General features: G+C 37.7%; 1 protein-coding gene across 3 annotated transcripts in view; it reads right to left on the reverse strand.

Annotated features, from left to right (window-relative positions):
- The window catches only part of HEPH (hephaestin), a 92,926-nt gene that overhangs the window by 20,181 nt on the left and 52,042 nt on the right, over positions 1 to 20,703 (reverse strand). For all 3 annotated transcript variants that reach the window (XM_005876169.1, XM_014547680.1, XM_005876166.2), the window contains exons 13-15: positions 19,363 to 19,573; positions 17,656 to 17,795; positions 16,737 to 16,868 (exon numbers count right to left, since the gene is read on the reverse strand). In XM_005876169.1, the coding sequence (XP_005876231.1) occupies positions 16,737 to 16,868; positions 17,656 to 17,795; positions 19,363 to 19,573 (483 nt within the window). The remainder of the gene's footprint in view (positions 1 to 16,736; positions 16,869 to 17,655; positions 17,796 to 19,362; positions 19,574 to 20,703) is intronic.

The following is a 20,703-nucleotide window of genomic DNA, read 5'->3' on the forward strand; positions in this document are numbered from 1 at the left end:
CACCTCGTACTGGGGATGTGCCCATAACCAAGGTACATGCCCTTGACTGGAATCGAACCTGGGACCCTTCAGTCCGCAGGCCAACACCCTATCCACTGAGTCAAACCGGTTAGGGCAATAAAATATATTTTAAAAAAAGAAATTATAAGATACTGAAGAAAGAAGTTCAGAAAGATTCAATAAATGTAAGCTTTTACTGTACTTGTGTAAAGAAGAATTACCATAATTAAAATGGTCATTGTATCCAAAGCAATCTATTGATTCAACATAATATCTATAAAAATACCAATGACATTTTTTCACAAAACCAGAACAAATGATCCAAAAATTTATATGGATCCACAAAAGACCCTGAAGAGGTACAACTATATTAAGAAAGAAAACAAAGTTGGAGGTATCACACTGCCTCATATCAAACTATACTACCAGGCAATGGTAACCAGAACAGTATAGTACTGGCATAAAATAGTTACATAGATCAAGGGAGGAAGATAAAGACCCCAGAAACAAACCCACACCTATATAGTTATTTAATATATGACAAATAAAGGAAGAACATATAATGGGGTAAAACAGTTTAAATTAGGTCCTCGGGTTACATCGGAGATCTATTTCTACGGCACGACATAACACAATTTTCAGAACCCACCTACATAAGCACCTACATCAATCACATGGAGCACATACACAGCAGTAATGAAGTGAAACAGTAAAAAAAAATTAAAGGAAAAATAACAATTCCTGACCTTCACTGTGCACAGAGCTGGATGGTGGAGGGTTGCCAGTTCACACACCTTCTCAGGCTCTTTTTTTCCCCCTCTCTCTCCCCCTTAAATCTTTGTGTTTGATTATTAAACCCAATACATAGGATCGTCCAATTGGGGTCACTCACAGAGACTACAGGGGAAAGTTGTTTTTGTGGAACCTGGGAATCAGAACGGGGAGTAACGATCAAAGAACCAGTTCTGGGGTAGTCAACTCTCCCAAACCGGTATTAAGTGCGATAGAGAAAACAGAACCTAAATACTGGCTAGAGAGGACTTACAGCCTTGGAGGTCAATCCAGAAACACTGCCATCCAGGGGCTGAACCACAAACTGACTCTTCTGTAAACACACATAAAGGCAGTCTAGGAAACAAATACTGCCTGCTTTAAAATCAGGACTGTGGTTTACAACACGGAGGAACTGTGTATTGCAGGGAACTTCAACACTCTCCTGCATACCTGACAGGACTAAGGCATCCCAAACAGAAGAGTAGAGGAACTGAAGGAAATTCACTACTGCACATTTTTATTTATTTTTTATTCTTTTTTCACCTTTTAATTAAGAAACTAATTTTTTTTCATCACCTGATTTTACCTTTTTAATTACTACATTTTTATTTTTAACCAGTATTATTACTACTACCATTTTACCATTTTTAAGTGTCATTTTATTTTCTCTTTATTTTATTTTGGGATTAGTGTTCTACATTCTATTTTCATCATTCCTTTAGCATCATTTTTCTCTACCTCAACTTTACCTTTATGCCAAAACTCTCTTCCTTACTTTTCCCCTTTTGTTGTCCTGTTTCTCTTACCCTATTCCTGCTTTAGATTTTCCCTATTCCTTCTTTTTACCCCCCTATTAAAATTTCACCCTACTTATATATCTCTGTCTTTTGTTGTTGTTTGCTTGATTGTTGAGTATATTGGGTTTTTTTATGCTTGTTTGTGAGATTGTTTTTCTTTTTCTTTTTTTTTCTTTCCGGTTATTTTTGTGCTTCTGTTTTCCCACGCCTCGCTTGATATTAGTGGTTATTTGTAGTTTGCATTCATCTCCAGGGATCTGTTGCTGGAATTTGTTGGGATTAGTTGTGGTTCTATTGGAGTTTTCTCCCCATACAAATAGTCTATTCCCCTCTTCTATTTCATTCTCTCTCTTACTTTTTTTCCCTTTTCCCAATTTCATTTTTGCACTCCTTTTTCTTCTTTTTCTCTTTTCTCTTCTTTCTTCCTTATCTCCGAATTCTCTTTGCTCGGGTGGTCACCTTTATTTGGGGTTATTAGTATCGTGAATACATTTGTGTTCAGTGCCTTGTACGTTGTGCCTTGTTGTGTTGTATTTTGTGCCTTTAAATAAACGCAGCAGAGAGAGAACTACATAACCAAACACCTGGAGAAGAGAGATCATGGGGAGACAAAGAACCAGCCAGCATATGAAAGAAAAACAGGCATCACCAGAAAAGGAAGTAAACGAAATGGAGGCAATGGAGGCAAGCAACCTGTCAGAGAAAGAATTCAGAGAAATGGTCATAAGGTGGATGAAAAGAATGGAAGACAAATTCAACAATATGTGTAAGAACCAAGAGGAAATGAAGAAGAACCAAGAAGAAATGAAAAATGACATCACTGCTATAAAGAACTCAATAGAAAGCATCAACAGTAGACTAGAAGAAGCAGAGGACCGCATCAGTGAGCTAGAAGACAAGCCGAATTAGTGAATTAGAAGACAAGGAAGCAAAACACACCCAAACTATACTGCAAATGGAGAAAAAAATTAAAAGACAGGAGGAGAGCCTAAGGGAGCTTTGGGACAACATGAAACGAAACAACATACGAATAATAGGGGTGCCAGAACAACAGAAAGATGAACATGGATTAGAAAACCTATTCGAAGAAATAATATCAGAAAACTTCCCTGAGGTGGGGAAGAAAAAAGTCACACAAGCCCAGAGAGTCCCAAACAAGGTGAATCCGAAAAGACCCACACCAAGACACATCATAATTACCATGGCAAATGTTCAGGACAAAGAGAGAATCTTACAGGCTGCAAGAGAGAGACGGAAAGTTACATACAAGGGATCTCCCATTAGATTATCAAATGATTTCTCAACAGAAACACATCAGGCCAGAAAAGAATGGACAGAAATCTACAAAGTGATGCAAAGCAAAGGACTGAATCCAAGAATACTCTATCCAGCAAGGCTTTCATTCAAAATTGAAGGGGAAATAAGAAGCTTCACAGACAAAAAAAGGCTAAGGGAGTTTATCACCACCAAGCCAGCCATGCAAGAAATGCTAAAGGGACTGGTGTAAAAAGAAGAAATAACAAGCTCAGAAAGAAAACAGCCACACACACAAAAAAAGAAATGGCTACAAACAAGTACCTTTCAATAATAACTTTAAATGTAAACGGACTAAATGCTCCAACCAAAAGACATCGAGTGGCTGAATGGATAAAAAAACATGACCCATACATCTGCTGTCTACAAGAGACCCACCTCATTAGAAGGGACTCACACAGACTGAAAGTGAAGGGATGGAAAAATATCTTTCACGCAAATGGAAAGGAAAAGAAAGCTGGGGTAGCAATACTTATATCGGACAAAATACATCTCAAAGTGAAGGCCATAACCAGAGATAAGGAAGGCCACTTCATAATACTAAAGGGATCAATACAACAAGAAGATATAACCCTGGTAAACATATATGCACCCAATGCAGGAGCACCCAAATTCATAAAAAAACTCCTGGAAGATATCAAAGGAGAGATCGACAACAATACAATCATAGTAGGGGACTTTAATACACCACTGACATCACTGGATAAGTCCTCTAGACAAACAATCAGCAAAGAAACAGCAATCCTAAATGACTCACTAGATCAGATGGACTTAATTGACATCTTCAGAACACTTCACCCCAAAGCCATGGAATATACATTCCTCTCAGGTGCTCATGGGACATATTCAAAAATAGACCACATATTGGGTCACAAGCAAAGTCTCCACAAATTCAAGAAGATTGAAATCATAAAAAGCTTCTTCTCAGACCACGATGGCATAATGTTAGAAATAAACTACAATAAAAACAACCCAAAATACTCAAACACTTGGAAGCTGAATAGCATGTTATTAAATATTGATTGGGTTACCAATGAGATCAAAGAAGAAATTAAAAACATCCTGGAAACTAATGACAATGAAAACACAACAATCCAAAACCTTTGGGACACAATGAAAGCAGTCCTGAGAGGGAAGTTTATAGCTCTACAGGCCTACCTCAACAAACAAGAAAAAATGGTAGTAAATCATCTAAATCTACAGCTCAAAGAATTAGAAAGAGAGCAACAAGAAAAGCCCAGAGTGAGCAGAAGGAAGGAGATAATAAAGATTAGAGCAGAAATAAATGACATAGAGACCAAAAAAACAATACAGAAAATCAATGAAACCAAGAGCTGGTTCTTTGAAAGGATAAACAAGATTGACAAACCTCTAGCCAGGCTCACCAAGAAGCAAAGAGAGAGGACCCAAATAAACCAAATCAGAAACGATAGAGGCGAAATAACAACAGACCCCACAGAAATACAAATGATTGTTAAACAATACTATGGACAGCTCTACTCCAACAAACTAGACAACCTGGAGGAAATGGACAAATTCCTAGGAAAGTACAACATTCCAAAACTCAATCAGGAAGAATCTAAAAATCTCAATAGGCCAATAACTATGGAAGAAATTGAAGCAGTCATCAAAAAGCTCCCAGCAAACAAAAGCCCAGGACCAGATGGCTTCACAGGGGAGTTTTACCAAACATTCAAGGAAGAACTAAAACCTATCCTCCTCAGACTATTCCAAAAAATTCAGGAGGAAAGAATACTTCCAAGCTCATTCTATGAAGCCACCATTACCCTAATAAGAAAACCAGATAAAGACAACACAATGAAAGAGAATTACAGGCCAATATCCCTCATGAACATAGATGCCAAAATCCTCAACAAAATCTTAGCAAATCGGATCCAGCAGTACATCAGAAAGATCATACACCATGACCAAGTAGGATTTATCCCAGGAATGCAAGGATGGTACAACATCCGTAAATCAATAAACGTAATACATCACATAAACAAATTGAAAGAAAAAAACCACATGGTCATATCAATTGATGCAGAAAAAGCATTCGACAAAATCCAACACCCATTTTTGATAAAAACTCTCAGCAAGGTGGGAATAGAAGGATCATACCTCAACATAATAAAAGCCATATATGACAAACCCACAGCCAACATCATACTCAATGGACAAAAACTAACACCATTTCCCCTAAAAACAGGAACAAGACAGGGATGCCCACTCTCACCACTCCTCTTCAACATAGTCCTGGAAGTATTAGCCATTGCAATTAGACAAGAAGAAGAAATAAAAGGCATCCAAATTGGAAAAGAGGAAGTAAAACTGTCCTTATTTGCAGACGACATGATATTATACATACAAAACCCTAGAGACTCCATCAAAAAACTACTAGACTTAATACATGAATTTGGCAAAGTAGCAGGATACAAAATTAATGCCAAGAAATCTGAGGCATTTCTATACACCAATAGTGAACTTTCAGAAAGAGAGATTATAAAAACAATCCCATTTACCATCGCACCAAAAAAATTAAGATACCTAGGAATAAACTTAACTAAAGAGGTAAAAGACCTCTACTCAGAAAACTACAGGACATTGAAAAAAGAGATAGAGGAAGACATAAAGAGATGGAAGAACATACCATGTTCTTGGATTGGTAGAATCAACATCATTAAAATGTCCATACTACCCAAAGCAATCTATAAATTCAACGCACTTCCCATTAAAATACCAATGGCCTACTTCAAAGATCTAGAACGAACTCTCCAAAAATTCATCTGGAATAAAAAAAGACCCCGAATAGCTGCAGCGATCCTGAGAAAGAACAAAGTAGGTGGGATCTCAATGCCAGATATCAAGCTGTATTACAAAGCCACTGTTCTCAAAACTGCCTGGTACTGGCACAAGAACAGACATATAGATCAGTGGAATAGAATAGAGAGTCCAGAAATTAGCCCGAACCAATATGCTCAATTAATATTTGACAAAGGAGGCAAGAACATACAATGGAGCCAAGATAGTCTCTTCAATAAATGGTGTTGGGAAAATTGGACAGATATATGCAAGAAAATGAAACTAGACCACCAACTTACACCATACACAAGAATAAACTCAAAATGGATAAAGGACTTAAATGTACGACAGGAAACCATAAAAATTCTAGAAGAATCCAAAGGCAACAAAATCTCAGACATATGCCAAAGCAATTTCTTCACTGATACAGCTCCTAGGGCAGTTGAAACTAAAGAGAAAATGAACAAATGGGACTACATCAAAATAAAAAGCTTCTGCACAGCAAAAGAAACCATCAACAAAACAACAAGAAAACCCACTGCGTGGGAAAACATATTTGCCAACGTCATATCTGATAAGGGCCTAATCTCCAAAATTTATAGGGAACTCATACAACTTAACAAAAAGAAGATAAACAATCCAATCAAAAAATGGGCAAAGGATCTAAATAGACACCTTTCAAAAGAGGACATTCAGAAAGCCAAGAGACATATGAAAACATGCTCAAAGTCACTAATCATCCGAGAGATGCAAATCAAAACAACAATGAGGTACCATCTCACACCTGTCAGAATGGCTATCATCAACAAATCAACAAACGACAAGTGCTGGAGAGGATGTGGAGAAAAAGGAACACTTGTGCACTGCTGGTGGGAATGCAGACTGGTGCAGCCACTATGGAAGACAGTATGGAGTTTCCTCAAAAAACAAAACATGGAACTCCCATTTGACCCTGTGATCCCACTTCTAGGAATATATCCCAAGAAACCAGAAACACCAATCAGAAAGGATATATGCACCCATATGTTCATAGCAGCACAATTCACCATAGCTAAGATCTGGAAACAGCCTAAGTGCCCATCAGTAGATGAATGGATTAGAAAACTGTGGTACATCTACACGATGGAATACTATGCTGCTGTAAAAAAGAAGGAACTCTTACCATTTGCAACAGCATGGATGGAACTGGAGAGCATTATGCTAAGTGAAATAAGCCAGTCAATGAAGGAAAAATACCACATGATCTCACTCATTCATGGATAATAAAGACCATTACAAACTTTTGAACAATAATAGATACAGAGGCAGAGCTGCCTCAAACTGATTGTCAAACTGCAGTGGGAAGGCCAGAGAGGGTTGGGGGGCAGAAGGGAGGGGAGTAAGAGATCAACCGAAGGACTTGTATGCATGCATATAAGCAAAACCAATGGACATAAGACACTGGGGGATAGGGGAGGCCAGGGGATTGTCAAGGGCGGAGGAAAAAGGACACATATGTAATACCCTTTGTAATACTTATAATATTTTTTTACATAAATAATATTCTTTGTAATACTTTAAGCAATAAAAAAAGAAAACATGAATAGGCCAATGACAACTGATGAAATAGAAGCATTAATCAAAAAACTCCCAACAAAAAAAGCCTGGGTCCAGATGGCTTCACAGGGTAGTTTTACCAAACATTCAAAAAAGAACTAATACCTGTACTTTTCAAACTATTCCCAAAAAAACAAGAGAATGGTAGACTTTAAAGCTCTTTCTATGTTGCCAGAATTATCCTAAATCCAAAATCAAATAAAGAAACTACATTGAAAGAGAATTATAGGCCAACATCCCTTATGAAGACCCATGCTCAAATCCTCAACAAAATATCAGCAAATGAAATGCAGCCATATATTTAAAAAATCATACACCATGACCAAGTGGGATTTATTTCAGGGATGCAAGGCTGCTACAATATTTTCAAATCAATAGACCACATAAACAAATGAAAAGATAAAAATAACAGGATCATATGACTAGATGCAAAAAAAGCATTCAACAAAATTCAACACCCATTTTGATAAAAACTGTCAGCAAAGTGGGAATTGAGGGAGCATATCTCAACATATTAAAGGCCATGTATGACAAACCTACTGCAAATATAGTACTCAATGGGCAAAAACTAAACCATTTCCCCTAAGAACAAGAATAAGACAGGAATGTCTGCTTTCACCACTCTTACTCAACACTAGTGGCCTGGTGCAAGAATTCATGCACATTGAAAGGAAATTAATTAGAAGAAATGTTTTAATATCGCTATTTGCCCTTTCTCTATAATAGAAGTGTCAACCAAATTCATGATCAACAATGACAGATGGCAACACACATGTGCGATTGGCGCCAGTGAGAGCTTTATATGTATTGTGCATGAGTGAGTCAACTTAGCCTTTTATAAATATAGAATAAACTTGATTAATTAGATTTGCTTTCTGATTTAGCTAAACTTTTTCCAGCCCAGGGAAGCAGCCCAAATTCTCTTTCAGGTAATTGTAAGCAACATAGCAGTTAATATCAACATGAAGCAAATTATTATTGTAGATCACACAGGGAGAACAATGGGTAAAATATTTAACTGTAGCAGTGTTTGAGTATATTCTGCGCAGTGAGAAAACCTGAAGTCATTTTCAAGGTCCACCATTTCTTACTTCTTTTCAGTTGGGTCAAGTTTCTAAGCTTTCTAAATCTCCATTTTCCAACTAATGAAAATAGGATCCCACTGAGTTTCCTATCTACCTACTTGAGGACTTCTGTGAGGATCAAATGAGAGGAGGCACAGGAAAACACTTCACAGACATTTGCACAGCAAAAGAAACCATCAGCAAAACAAAAAGGGAGCTTACTAAATGGGAGAACGTATTTGGCAATGATACATCTGATAAAGTGTTAACATCCAAAATATATTAGAAACTCAAACAACTTAACAAAAGGAAGACAAACGATCCAATTAAAAATGGGCAAAGGACCTAAATAGACACTTCTCCAAAGCAGACATCCAGATGGCCAAGAAATATATGAAAAAAATCCTAAAATCTCTCATTATCATGCAAATTAAAAGGACAATGAGGTATGACCTTACACCTGTAAGAATTGCTACCATCAACAAATCAACAAATGACAAGTGCTGGCGAGGATGTGGAGAAAATTGAGCCCTAGTACACTGCTGTTGGGAGTACAGACTGGTACATCCATTATGAAAAACAGTATGGCGTTTCCTCAAAAAATTAAATATGGAACTGCCATTTGACCCAGTGATCCCACTTCTAGGAGAACATCCTAAGAAACCCAAAACATTAATCAGAAAGAATATATATACCCCTATGTTCATAGCAGTACAATTTATAATATTATGCTAAGATCTGTAAACAACCCAAGTACCCATCAGGTGAGTGGATAAAAAAGCTGTGGTACATTTATACCATGTATCAGTAAAAAAGAAGGACCTCTTACCCTTTGAGACAGAAGAGAGGGACCTGAAGAGAATTATGGAAAGCAAAATAAGCCAGTCAGAGAAAGACAAGTATCACATGATCTCACTCATATGTCACATCTAATGAACAAAATAAACTGATGAACAAAATAGATCCAGAGGCATAGATGCATAGAACAGACTGTGGAATCTCAGAGGGAAGGAGGGGCAGAATTGTTGGGTGGGAAGTGACCAACGAAAGAACTTGTATGCATGTATACATAACCCATGGACACAGACAATTGGGTGGTGAAGGCTTGGGGCAGGTTGCGGGGGCGGGCCAAAAGGGGTCAATGGGGGTAAAAAGAATGCTTTCAACAATAAATATTATTATTAAAAAATAAGCAATATATTTCTCTTCTAAACAAGCACAAACATACCCTGCTTCCTACATTTCTTTTCTGCTTTGTGAGTGATATCAGTATCTAGGAGCTTAATCCAAAAATTTATTATCCTTAACTCCATCATCTTCTTTATCTCCTAAACATTTGTTGAATTATTATATTCTATGGATTATCCCTTAATATCTCTTGGACATATCTAATTCTACCCATCCTCATGTCCTACCACCTGTGTTAAGGTTATTATCACCACTTGTATGGATTACTACAACCTTCCAACTGGTTTGCCTGCTTCCAAAATACCCCTTCTTTCCTTTTAGAAGCTTATTTATATTTTAGTACCTGGATCACTATCTTCCTTTCCATTCCAATCTCCCTGTTTCTTCTGAGTGACTTCAAAGTTTATATGGATGATTCATCATCACTTTACTTTAGCCTTTTGTCAATCTCCAGACCTTCTTATAACCTGAAATTGTTCTCCCCAGATCTTAAAATTAAGCCACACTCACTGTTTCCACTCCCACATCTCCCAATTACCCTTTAAAATGTTACCTTTTTAAATTTTTAAAAATTATAGTTGACATTCAATATTATATTATATTATATTTTATATTATATTAGTTTCAGGTGTACAGCATGGTGGTTAGACATTTATCTAATTTACAAAGTGATTAATCTAATACCCACCTGGCACCATATATAGTTATTACAATATTATTTACTATATTCTCTATGCTGTAGTTTATATCCCTGTGACTATTTTGTAATAACTACCAATTAGTTCTTAATTCCTTCACCTTTTTACCCTAGACCTCCAACCACTCTCCAATCAGGCAACCATCAATTTGTCCTCTGTATCTATGAGTCTGTTTCTGATTTGTTTGTTTATTTTGTTCTTTAGATTCCATATGTAAGTGAAATTAGATGGCATTTGTCTTCCTCTGTCTAATTTATTTCACTTAGCACAATACACCCTGGGTCCATCCATGTTGTCACAAATGGTAAGGTTTCATTCATCTGGGTATTTATTTGAAGAAACACACAACACTTGAAAAGACATACACACCCATATGTTCATTGCAACATTATTTACAGTGACCAAAAAATGGTAGCAATGTAAGTGCCCATCTATCTATATAAGCAGGGAATATGCTAATTAGTCAAGCGTCATGACCGCTCAGGAGGAGGCTGCATCATGACCACTCAGGAGGAGCTGCGCGCACATGTGGGCAGGAGGGGACTGTGTGCCGCCCCCACCCTAGCTGCTGAAGGGAGGCTGGGGCTGAGGGCGGGCCAGAGCAGAGACACAACACACAGGAGCGCCTGCCCGACCCCAGCAGACACAACGTGGTGGCCGGTGCTATGTGGATCAGGTGCAGGTCCCGGCCCCCAGCGGGGTGCCTCCTCGCATGATTTCAATCACGTGCTGAGCCTCTAGTTAATAAATAATTGGATAAAGATGTGTAACATATATACAATGGAATATTACTCAGCCATAAAAAAGAATGAAATCTTACCCAATTACTCTTTATTCCATTCTAATCTGGCTTCTATTCAGACCAATTTTTTAAAAACTTCTGCCACAACTCTGTTGCTATACCCAATGGGAAATTTCCATTCTGATCTTATTTAACTTCTCTTGAGCAGCTGAAAATATTGACCTATTCATTCTTAAAATGATCTTCTTATTAACATTTGGAAGACTCAGCATAGTTAAAATGTCCATTTTACCCAAAGAGATATACAGATTTAATGCAATTCCCATCAAAATCCCCATAACATCTTTAAAAAGAAATATTAAGAAATCATCAGTTTGGCCCTGGCCGGGTGGCTCTGTTGGAGTGTTGTCCTGTACACCAAAAGGTTGCAGGTTCGATTCCTAGTCAGGGAGCATATAGGAGGGAACCAATCAATCAATGTTTCTTTCTAACATTGATCTCTCTCTCTCCCTCTCTTTCTTCCTCTCTCTAAAGTCAATAAAAATAACAACAACATATCCTTGGGTGAGGATTAAAAGAAATCAGTTTGTATGGAACCACAAAAGACCTCAAATAGCCAAAGCAATCCTGAGAAAAAGGAACAAAGCCAGAGGTATCATGTTCCCTGACTTCAAATTATACTACAAAGCGACAATAATCAAAACAACATGATATTGGCAGAAAAAAGACATAAAGACCAATGGAACAGAATTGAGAGCCCAGAAATAAACCCACATGTATATGGGCAAATACTTTTGGACAAAAGAGTAAAAAAAGGTACAATGGAGAAAAGAAAACCTCTTCAGCAAATGGTGTTGGGAAAATTGAAAAGCCACCTGCAAAAAAAATGAAACTAGACTACAGTTTGTCCCCATATACAAAACTTAACTAAAATATGGACCAAATAAATAAATATAAGACCTGAAACAAAAAACTACATAGAAAAGAAACATAAGTACTAAACTTATGGACCTTGGTCTTTTAGTGGATTTTATTAATTTGACCCCAAAAGCAAGGGAAATAAATGCAGAAATAAATGCAAAAATAAGTGAATGAGACTATATCAAACTAAAAAGCTTCTGCACAGCAAAGGAAACTGCCAACAAAACAAAAAGGCAACTAATCAAATGGGAGGAGATATATGCAAACAATAGCTCTCACAAAGAGTTTAAATCCAAAATATATAAATAACACATACCACTCAACACCAAACCAATAAACAATCCAATTAAAAACTGGGCAGAGGACCTGAAAAGTCACTTCTCCCAAGAAGACATACAAATGGCCAACAGATATATGAAATGATACTCAATTTCATTAGCTATTAGGAAAATGCAAATCAAAACTACAATGAGATACCACCTCACACCTGTTAGAATGGCTACTATCAACAAGACAATAACAAGTGTTGGAGAGGTTGTGGAATGAAAGGAACCCTCATTTACTACTGCTGGTGGGAATGTAAGCTGGTACTGCCACTATGGAAAACAGTATTTAGGTTCCTCAAAAAAATTAGACTAGAGGTACCACATGACAAAGCCACCCATCTTCTGGGTATCTACCTGAAAAATTTGAAAACATTTATTTGCAAAGGTATATGCATGCCTATGTTCATTGTAGCATTATTCACGGTCACCAAAACATGGAAACAACTCAAATATCTTTCCATAGATGATTGAATAAAGAAGATGTGGTACTTATATACAATGTAATACAACTCAGCCATAAGAAAAGATTAAATATTGTCATTTGCAACAACATGGATGAATCTTGAAAATGTCATGCTAAGCAAAATAAGTCAGACAGAAAAAAAAATTAAGAACCATGTGATTTTGCTCATATGTTGGATATAAAACTGAAAGCAAAACATGGACAAACAAGAAAAAAAGAAACTCGTACAGGTTTTTTACCTCCTTGGTTAAGTTTATTCCTAAGAATCTTAATTTTTTTTTTGCAATGGTAAGTGGGATTTTTTTTTTTTAGTTTCTCTTTCTGAAAGTTCATTATTGGTGTGTAAAAATGCCATCAATTTCTGGGTGTTAATTTTGTATCCTGCTATGTTGCCGATTTCATTTATTAAATCTAGTAGTTTTTTTTGGTGAAGTCTTTAGGGTTTTCTATGTACAATATCATGTTATGATGCTTTTTATGTTTTCTTTTTGTCTGATTGCTATGGCTAGGACTTCTAGTACTATGTTGAATAAGAGTGGTGAAAGAAGACATTCTTCTTGTCTTCCTGTTCTTAGGGGAAATGGTTTTACTTTTTTCCCATTGAGTATGATGTTGGCTGTAGGTTTGTCATATTTGGCCTTTATTATGTTGATGTATGATCCTTCTATTACCACTTTGCTGAGAGTTTTTACCTAAAAGCGTGTTGGATTTTGTTGAATGCTTTTTTCTGTGTCAATTGATACGATCATGTGATTTTGCCTTCCAATTTGTTTACATTATGTATCACATTTATTGATTTGTGAATATTATACCAGCCTTGCATCCTTGGAATGAATCCCACTTGGTCATGGTGTATGATCTTTTTAATATATTACTGGATTCAACTTGCTAATATTTTGTTGAGGATTTTAGCATCTATGTTAATCAAGGATGTTGGCTTGTAATTCTCTTTCTTTTTAGTGTCTTTATCTGGTTTTGGAATACCCATTTGACCCAGTGATCACACTTCTAGGAATAAATCTTAAAAAATCCGAAACACCAATCAGAAAGAATATATGCACCCCTATGTTCATAGAGTGCAGTTTACAATAGCTAAGATTTGTAACCAGCCCAAGTACCCATCAACAGATGAGTGGATAAAAAAGCTGTGATATATTTACACAATGGAATACTACGTGGCTATAAAAAGGGGGAACTCTTACCATTTGCAATAGCATGGAGGGACCTGGAGAGTATTATGCTAGCGAAATAAATCAGTCAGAGAAAGATAAGCATCACATGATCTCACTCATATGTGGAATCTAATGTACCAAAAAACCTGGTGCACAAAATAGATCCAGAGACATGGAAACATGGAACAGACTGACAAATTTCAGAGGGAAGGCAGGGTTTAAGTGGGTGGGAAGAGATTAACCAGGGAACTTATATGCATGTATGCATAGCCCATGGCCACAGACAATAATAGTGTGGGAGGGGGCTAAAGGGGGCCCATGCAAGGTGGAGGGGGTCATTGGGGGTGGGACAAAGGGGACATCTGTAATAATTTCAACAATAAATGTAATTTAAAAAGAACTCATAGACACAGATAACAGCATGGTGGTTACCCAGAGTTAAGGGGGGTAAGAAAGTAGTAAAGAATATCAAATATATGGTGATGGAAAAAGACTTGACATTGGGTGGTGGGTACACAATGCAATATACAGATGATGTATCATTGAATTGTACACTTGAAACCTATATAATTTATTAAACAATGTCAGTCCAATAAATTTAATTCCTAAGTAAATAAATAAATAAATACATAAGTTATGATTTTCATACTGAACTGAAATTTTCCTCTTTTATTTAACAAGCAAACATTTACTTAAAAAATAAAACATTTTGATACCATATTCTCCTGGTTTTATTTTTACCATCTTGTTTACTTTCTCTCAGGCTTACTTTTTTGTTGTTGTTTTTAATCCTCACCTAAGGATATTTTTTCCATTTAATTTTAGAGAGAGTGGAAGGGTGGGAGGGGCAGAGAGAGAAACATTGATTGGTTGCCTCCCAGCAGGATTTAACCTACAACCTAGGTATGGGCCCTTGACCAAGAATTAAACTGAGACCCTTTGGTATGTGGGCCAATGCTCTAACAACTGAGCACTGGTCAGGGCTCAGGCTTACCTATTTATTTGTTTGTTTTAAATCTTTATTGTTGAAAGTATTGCATATGTTTCCCTGCTCCCCCCCCCACCCCCCATTAACCTCTTCTAGTTCACCCCCTCACCCCCAGCCCCAGGCCTTCACCACCCTATTGTTTGTGCCCATGGGTTATGCATATATATGCATATAAGTTCTTTGATTGATCTCTTTCCAACCCCTACCCCACCCCCGGCCTTCCCTCTGAGATTCTGTTCCATGCATCTATGTCTCTGGATCTATTTTCTTCATCAGTTTATTTTGTTCATTAGATTCCACATATGAGTGAGATCATGTGATACTTTTTAAAAAATGAGTACATTCCTTTAAATATTAGTCTTCTTCAGGGTGTTACTCTAGGATTCTTAATATACTCTTCCAGGGTGACTGTGTTCATTTCCTTGCCTTCAGTTACTACTTAAATATTGATGCCTGTCACATTATTACTTCAGATCATAGCTTTTTCTTGAGCTCCAAAGCTCTATGTCTTTTAGATATCTATATCTGGTTGCCTTGAAGATATCTCAAATTCAACAAATGCCAAAGTAAACTCATGATCATCCAATCTCCCCCATCTTCACTCATGTTCCCTATCTACCCCCACGTACTCTATCTTGGTGAATGGTATCAATATTTACCTGGTTGCCAAGCCAAAAACCTGGGTACCACTTCAGAATTTTCCTCCAAAACCATGGATTTTATTTAAGAATCCTCTTACTCACCTTCAATATCCAATTAATCACCAAATCATGCTTATTTTACCTCATTGATCTTTTTAGAATCTATCCCTTTCCTCAACTCAAACTTTCATCTTTCTTACTACTGGCTATTCTCTACATCTGCAACTTATTACAATTTTCCCTGCTTTTCTTCCACACTATTCCTTGAATTGTATGCTTCTTCCTCAACCTTTCAATCAGTTGTTCTAAAAGTGTAAGTTTCTAATTCAGATACATCAAAATCACTTGGAAATTTGAAATAACAAATTCTTGAGCCCCATCCCACACCTGCTGAATAAGAGCCTCTGGGGGTTAATCCCAGAAATCTATTGTTTAACAAGCCTTCCAGGTGATTCTGGTACATGGTAAAATTTGAGAACTAATAATTTAGAACTCAGCTGAGATATCACCTATTTGGGAAGCCATCTTTGACCATCCAAGTATTATATCAGGTAACCTCTTTTACACCTTCCTACCGCACTTTAAAAATCCCTACTTAACACACTTAAAACACTGAATTATAATTACCAGTTTACTTACCTCTCTGTGATAATTGCCCAAGTTTTTTAAGAGTAAGAACAAGTACTATATCCCACTGCAGTCGCACCTTCTAGAATTCTTCCTGCACCCAGTAGGCTTCCAATAAGTATTTATTCAATGAATGAATGAAAGGAAGAAAATGTGGTCAAGATTATGGTTACCCTACATTTAGTATCAGGAGCTTAGTATGTGACTGGGGTTAAGATTCAGTCTTTATTAAGGGGACAAGACCTTTATCTATGGCTTGGGTTAAGGATCAATTTGAGGTCTGAGACAGGTAACTCTACCCATGATTAGAAGCTCTTACTATATCCAAGGTTAAGTTCAGATTTAGAGAGGATTAGAAGCTCCATCTGCATTCATAGTTAAGGCTAGTATAAGGCTCCATGTGTAACCAGTGTTGAGGGTAAGTTTGATGAAACAAAAAACCCAAGGTAGCCTGTTCTAAGACTGAAAGAATGAGTATTTTAAGGAGACAACCTCAAGCTATGGTTTAGTCTGGGCTAATACTTCTATTTCAGTTCTCTAGGAGCATAATTTTAAAGGAGCAAGACAGAGGGCTGAAGGAGTGCTGCTCATTCTTTTGTCCTTCACTAAATGTTCCCACTCACCAGGCTCAGCAGCCAGGGGCCAGCCAGTACTAGATTCTAGCACTCCATGGGCGTGTACAGAGTAGGGGCGGCTGGCATTATTCTTGAACACCACAGTTATGATATCACCAATCTCTCCTCTGAGAAGTGGACCTAATGTATGTAGAAGAAGGAAGTCTCATTAGTGGAGTAGTGGAACAGGGACATTAAAGGCATTTAAAGAAAGGGACATATAGTAAATAGGAGCTCCCCAGAATTAGGGGTTTGCCCTAAAAAAGGATCTTTCTGAGATTGAAAGTAATGAATAGTTTCATTTTTTAATTCAAAAGCCCTTAAACTGATACTGCTACCCACAGGATGAGAATACTTCATCAACAGGGCTGTGCCTCCAATTACCCTCACTTTTCCCTTCCCAACTCTCTCTAAATAATACTCCAAGTTTCTAGAGAATCATGACTCTGTATAATTGTTAATTAGGAGTGAGAGTTTGACATAGAGTACAGAATCGCTGGGCTCTCTTAAAGAGCCAGTGGGTTCCTTCTGTGCAAGGACAAGAATGAGAAAACTCATTGGCCCCCACAAAAGTGAAGAAACTGTGTCAATTAAACTGGGGAACAAGGCTAATACTGGTTTCCTGCACCATTTTTTCTACTCTTTGATGTCCTACATTCCTCCTCCTTTAACATGGAAAAAATCTATCACCTTCAAAGACCTCTAGATGAGAGACCTGAGGTAACCTGGTTCAGGTTGCAGCAGAAATTCATGAATTCCCCCCTTTGATTGCCTATTTTCATGGTTGATTTATAAAATATGACTATAGTTCTAGAACATCATAAAGAAAAACTGATAATGGGGAATGGGAGGCCTTCCCATTGTGACTTAGCCCCTCTAGGAACAACACAGTATTGTAGACACTAGGAGGAAAGTGAAATTCCCTTACCTAAGATTCCCAAGTGCTCCTCTGGTCCAGTCCTTGGCCGAGGGATCCTGAATGTACCATCAGTATATTCCCTGAATACAGCTTTCTTGTATCTTGAACCCAGTAGCCCATCTTTATTGCTCAGAAAGATGTGACCATAACTAGAAGATTCCAAAGAATAGTATCAGCACCTGGTTCTCAGTCCCTCAAGACCGTAGGCAAGTGAGGTCAGATCCAAGTTCATGTCACAGATAGTAGAAGGAGGGGGCCTATTTCTTCTAATATCAGATTCTCACTACATTGGCTGCATACATGCAATCATAGATGGTAGATTTTAATATCTATTTATGTTCTCTTGTTTGCCATCATCCAGATATGAATATGTATTAAAATGTATATGACAAGAACAGTGGGGTAACAATCAGAAGCCCTGGTCTCCAGCTCTAGCCTTGATGATGTCTTAGGTGAAATTAATTTAACAAAAGGACAAGGTACATGTAGCAGGAAAGTACTAACTGCTTCTGCTGCTTAGAGGGATAGGAAGAAGTAGGAATCCAACAGATTTCTCCTTATAGAATGCTTTCCTGTTTACAAAGATATTTATTATTTATTTTATCATTTGACATTACCAATAGGCTGGTGCGGTAGGTATGTTACAGAGGTGGATTCCATGATCCAGAGGTGACAGAACATATCTTAATTGATACTGTCAGCCAGAAAGGGAGCCAGAACTTGGATTCAAGTCTGCTGCTCCTTCCCTACCTCCTTCCAGTCAAGTAATTTCAAGTATACCACATCACATTAAAGATAAGTAAACCAAGGCTCAGAAAAGGAAGTCACTTTTCTAGGTTGCAGAACAACGTGGCAAATAGACTTCAACCTTTAATGACCAACATACAGAGCAAGAATTGGCAAAGGGTAGTGAGAGTACCAAAAATAAACTGTATTGGAAATTGTTAAACTGTACCTCAGTTTCTATTCTCCTTTCCTTCCTTTGTAGTAATAGAAACACCTAGGTTTTTGCTGAGCACATGGCTGTAAAACCAGAGATCACATTTCCCAAACTTTCTTGCAGCTGGGTATGGCCATATAAATAAGTTTAGGATAATGGGGTATGAGAGAAAGTGATGTACACAACTTCCAGGTCATCGCCTTACAGACAATACTGCTTTCCTTGGACTTCTTTCCCCTTACTTGATATATGGGAATTATTATATCAGGAACATGCATATTAATTCCAGAGATGAAAACAAGTTTTATATGTGACTAGTTCATCTACTGGCCCTGAACTGCTCATGATTATACTATTATGCGAACAAAAAATAAAATTCTAACTTATTTAAGCCACTCTATTTTTTCCTGCTATACAGCTAAGCCTGTACCATAATGACATTTGTCAAGGAACAGCTGACCTTGAGGTATTCAGTTCCTTGAGTAAATTTTCTATACAATTTAAGTCCCAGTAGGGGTGCTTCTGGCTAACAAGAGGAAAGGAGGTGAAGATTAAGAACACGAGGCTGTGTAAGATCTTTTACTTTAGCCCTGCAGTATAGAGATATAGAAAAAGCAATGAATTCTACTTTACCTGCATTTTAGTCCCTGCACCAGATTTGCTGCTATCTTATTAGGTGGCTTTAGGTAAGTGTTTCCTTTTTTCAGAATTACAGTATCTTTATCTCTAAAATTGTCTAGAGTCTCTAAAGTGTGACTTCTTTTCTGCAGACTTACCTGTCCTCCTCAGTCTGGTTGTGCCATTCCAGTTCCCAGCTCCTGTCAGGGCAATAGTCCCACTCAACCTCTTCTGCCATGATGTAGTAGGTTCTTGCAGCTTGGTAGTGTTGGCGAGAGGTGGTTTGGCCGGGACACTGGGAGACATTATAGATTGCCCTCATCCCTGCTTCTCTATGGCTGCCTTCCTGGCAGTAAATCTCAAATATCCCTGAGAAAGAAAGAAAGAGAAAATCCTGAATCAGAATACCCCTGTGAAGTTCCGGGGATTCCCTGCCTCTCTCTAGGCATACTGCAGAGAATGGGTAGATTCAGATAAGATTAATCTATGCATTACATAAAAAATTATTACAAGTGTATTGAGAGCAATGAGCACAGAGATTAAGAGTTCTAGGTTCAAATCTACACTGTCTGGATTTAAAGCCCTGGTTGGTGTTACTAAGTGGTTAGAGCGATGGCCTACACACCGGAGGGTTGTGGGTTTGATTCAGGTCAAGGGCACATACCTAGGTTGCAGGTTTGATCCCTGTCCCCAGTCTGGGTGCATGTGGGAGGCAACTAATTGATGTATCTCTTTCTGCCCTCTTTCTCTTCCCTTCCCCCTCTCTCCCACTCTCTAAAAATCAGTGGAAAATATCCTCACTCCTCCACTGAGGAAAAAAAACTAAACTAAACTCTGCCACTAGGATGACCAGTTTCTCCCTGTTTACCCAGGGCTTTCCGAGTTTTAGCTCTAAAAGTCTCATATCCCTGGAAACTCCTCAGTTCTTAGCAAACTAGGATGTTTGGTCACTTTATCTGACACATTAGCTATATAAGCTTGAGGCAATTTTTAAGCTTCTGTATGTTTCAGTTCTCTTGTGGTAAAATGGGTATAATTTTAGTGACTTCATTGGGTTGTTATAGAATTAAACACAATAGTATGTACACATTGTTCAGCACAGTATATAGTAAACATTCAATAAGTGAAGCTATAAATAAGTAAATAAAGCTGTAATAATTATTATTCCAAGGAAGGCATTGACCAACTACTTGTCTACCTTTTCTACCAAGTAGCAAAGAAATAAAGATGGGCTTAAATAGATATATAAAAAATGAACTTCTTGCTTAGTGAAATAAATCAGATGGAAAGGACAAGAACCATACAATTTCATTCTTCTCCTAATATATAAAAAGCCAGGGGCTGTCACAACCAAAACAACAGGACAGATGACCAAACAGTAGGCTGCGTGGGGCGACAAGGCCGGCAGGGGGGTGAGTGAGGGATGACCAAACAACTGAACAGCAGGCTGTGTGGGGCGACCAGGCTGGCAGGGGGGGCAGTTGAGGGTGACCAGGCCA

The sequence above is a fragment of the Myotis brandtii genome, unplaced genomic scaffold, assembly GCF_000412655.1.
Source record: "Myotis brandtii unplaced genomic scaffold, ASM41265v1 scaffold480, whole genome shotgun sequence".
NCBI classification, from domain to species: Eukaryota; Metazoa; Chordata; class Mammalia; order Chiroptera; family Vespertilionidae; genus Myotis; species Myotis brandtii.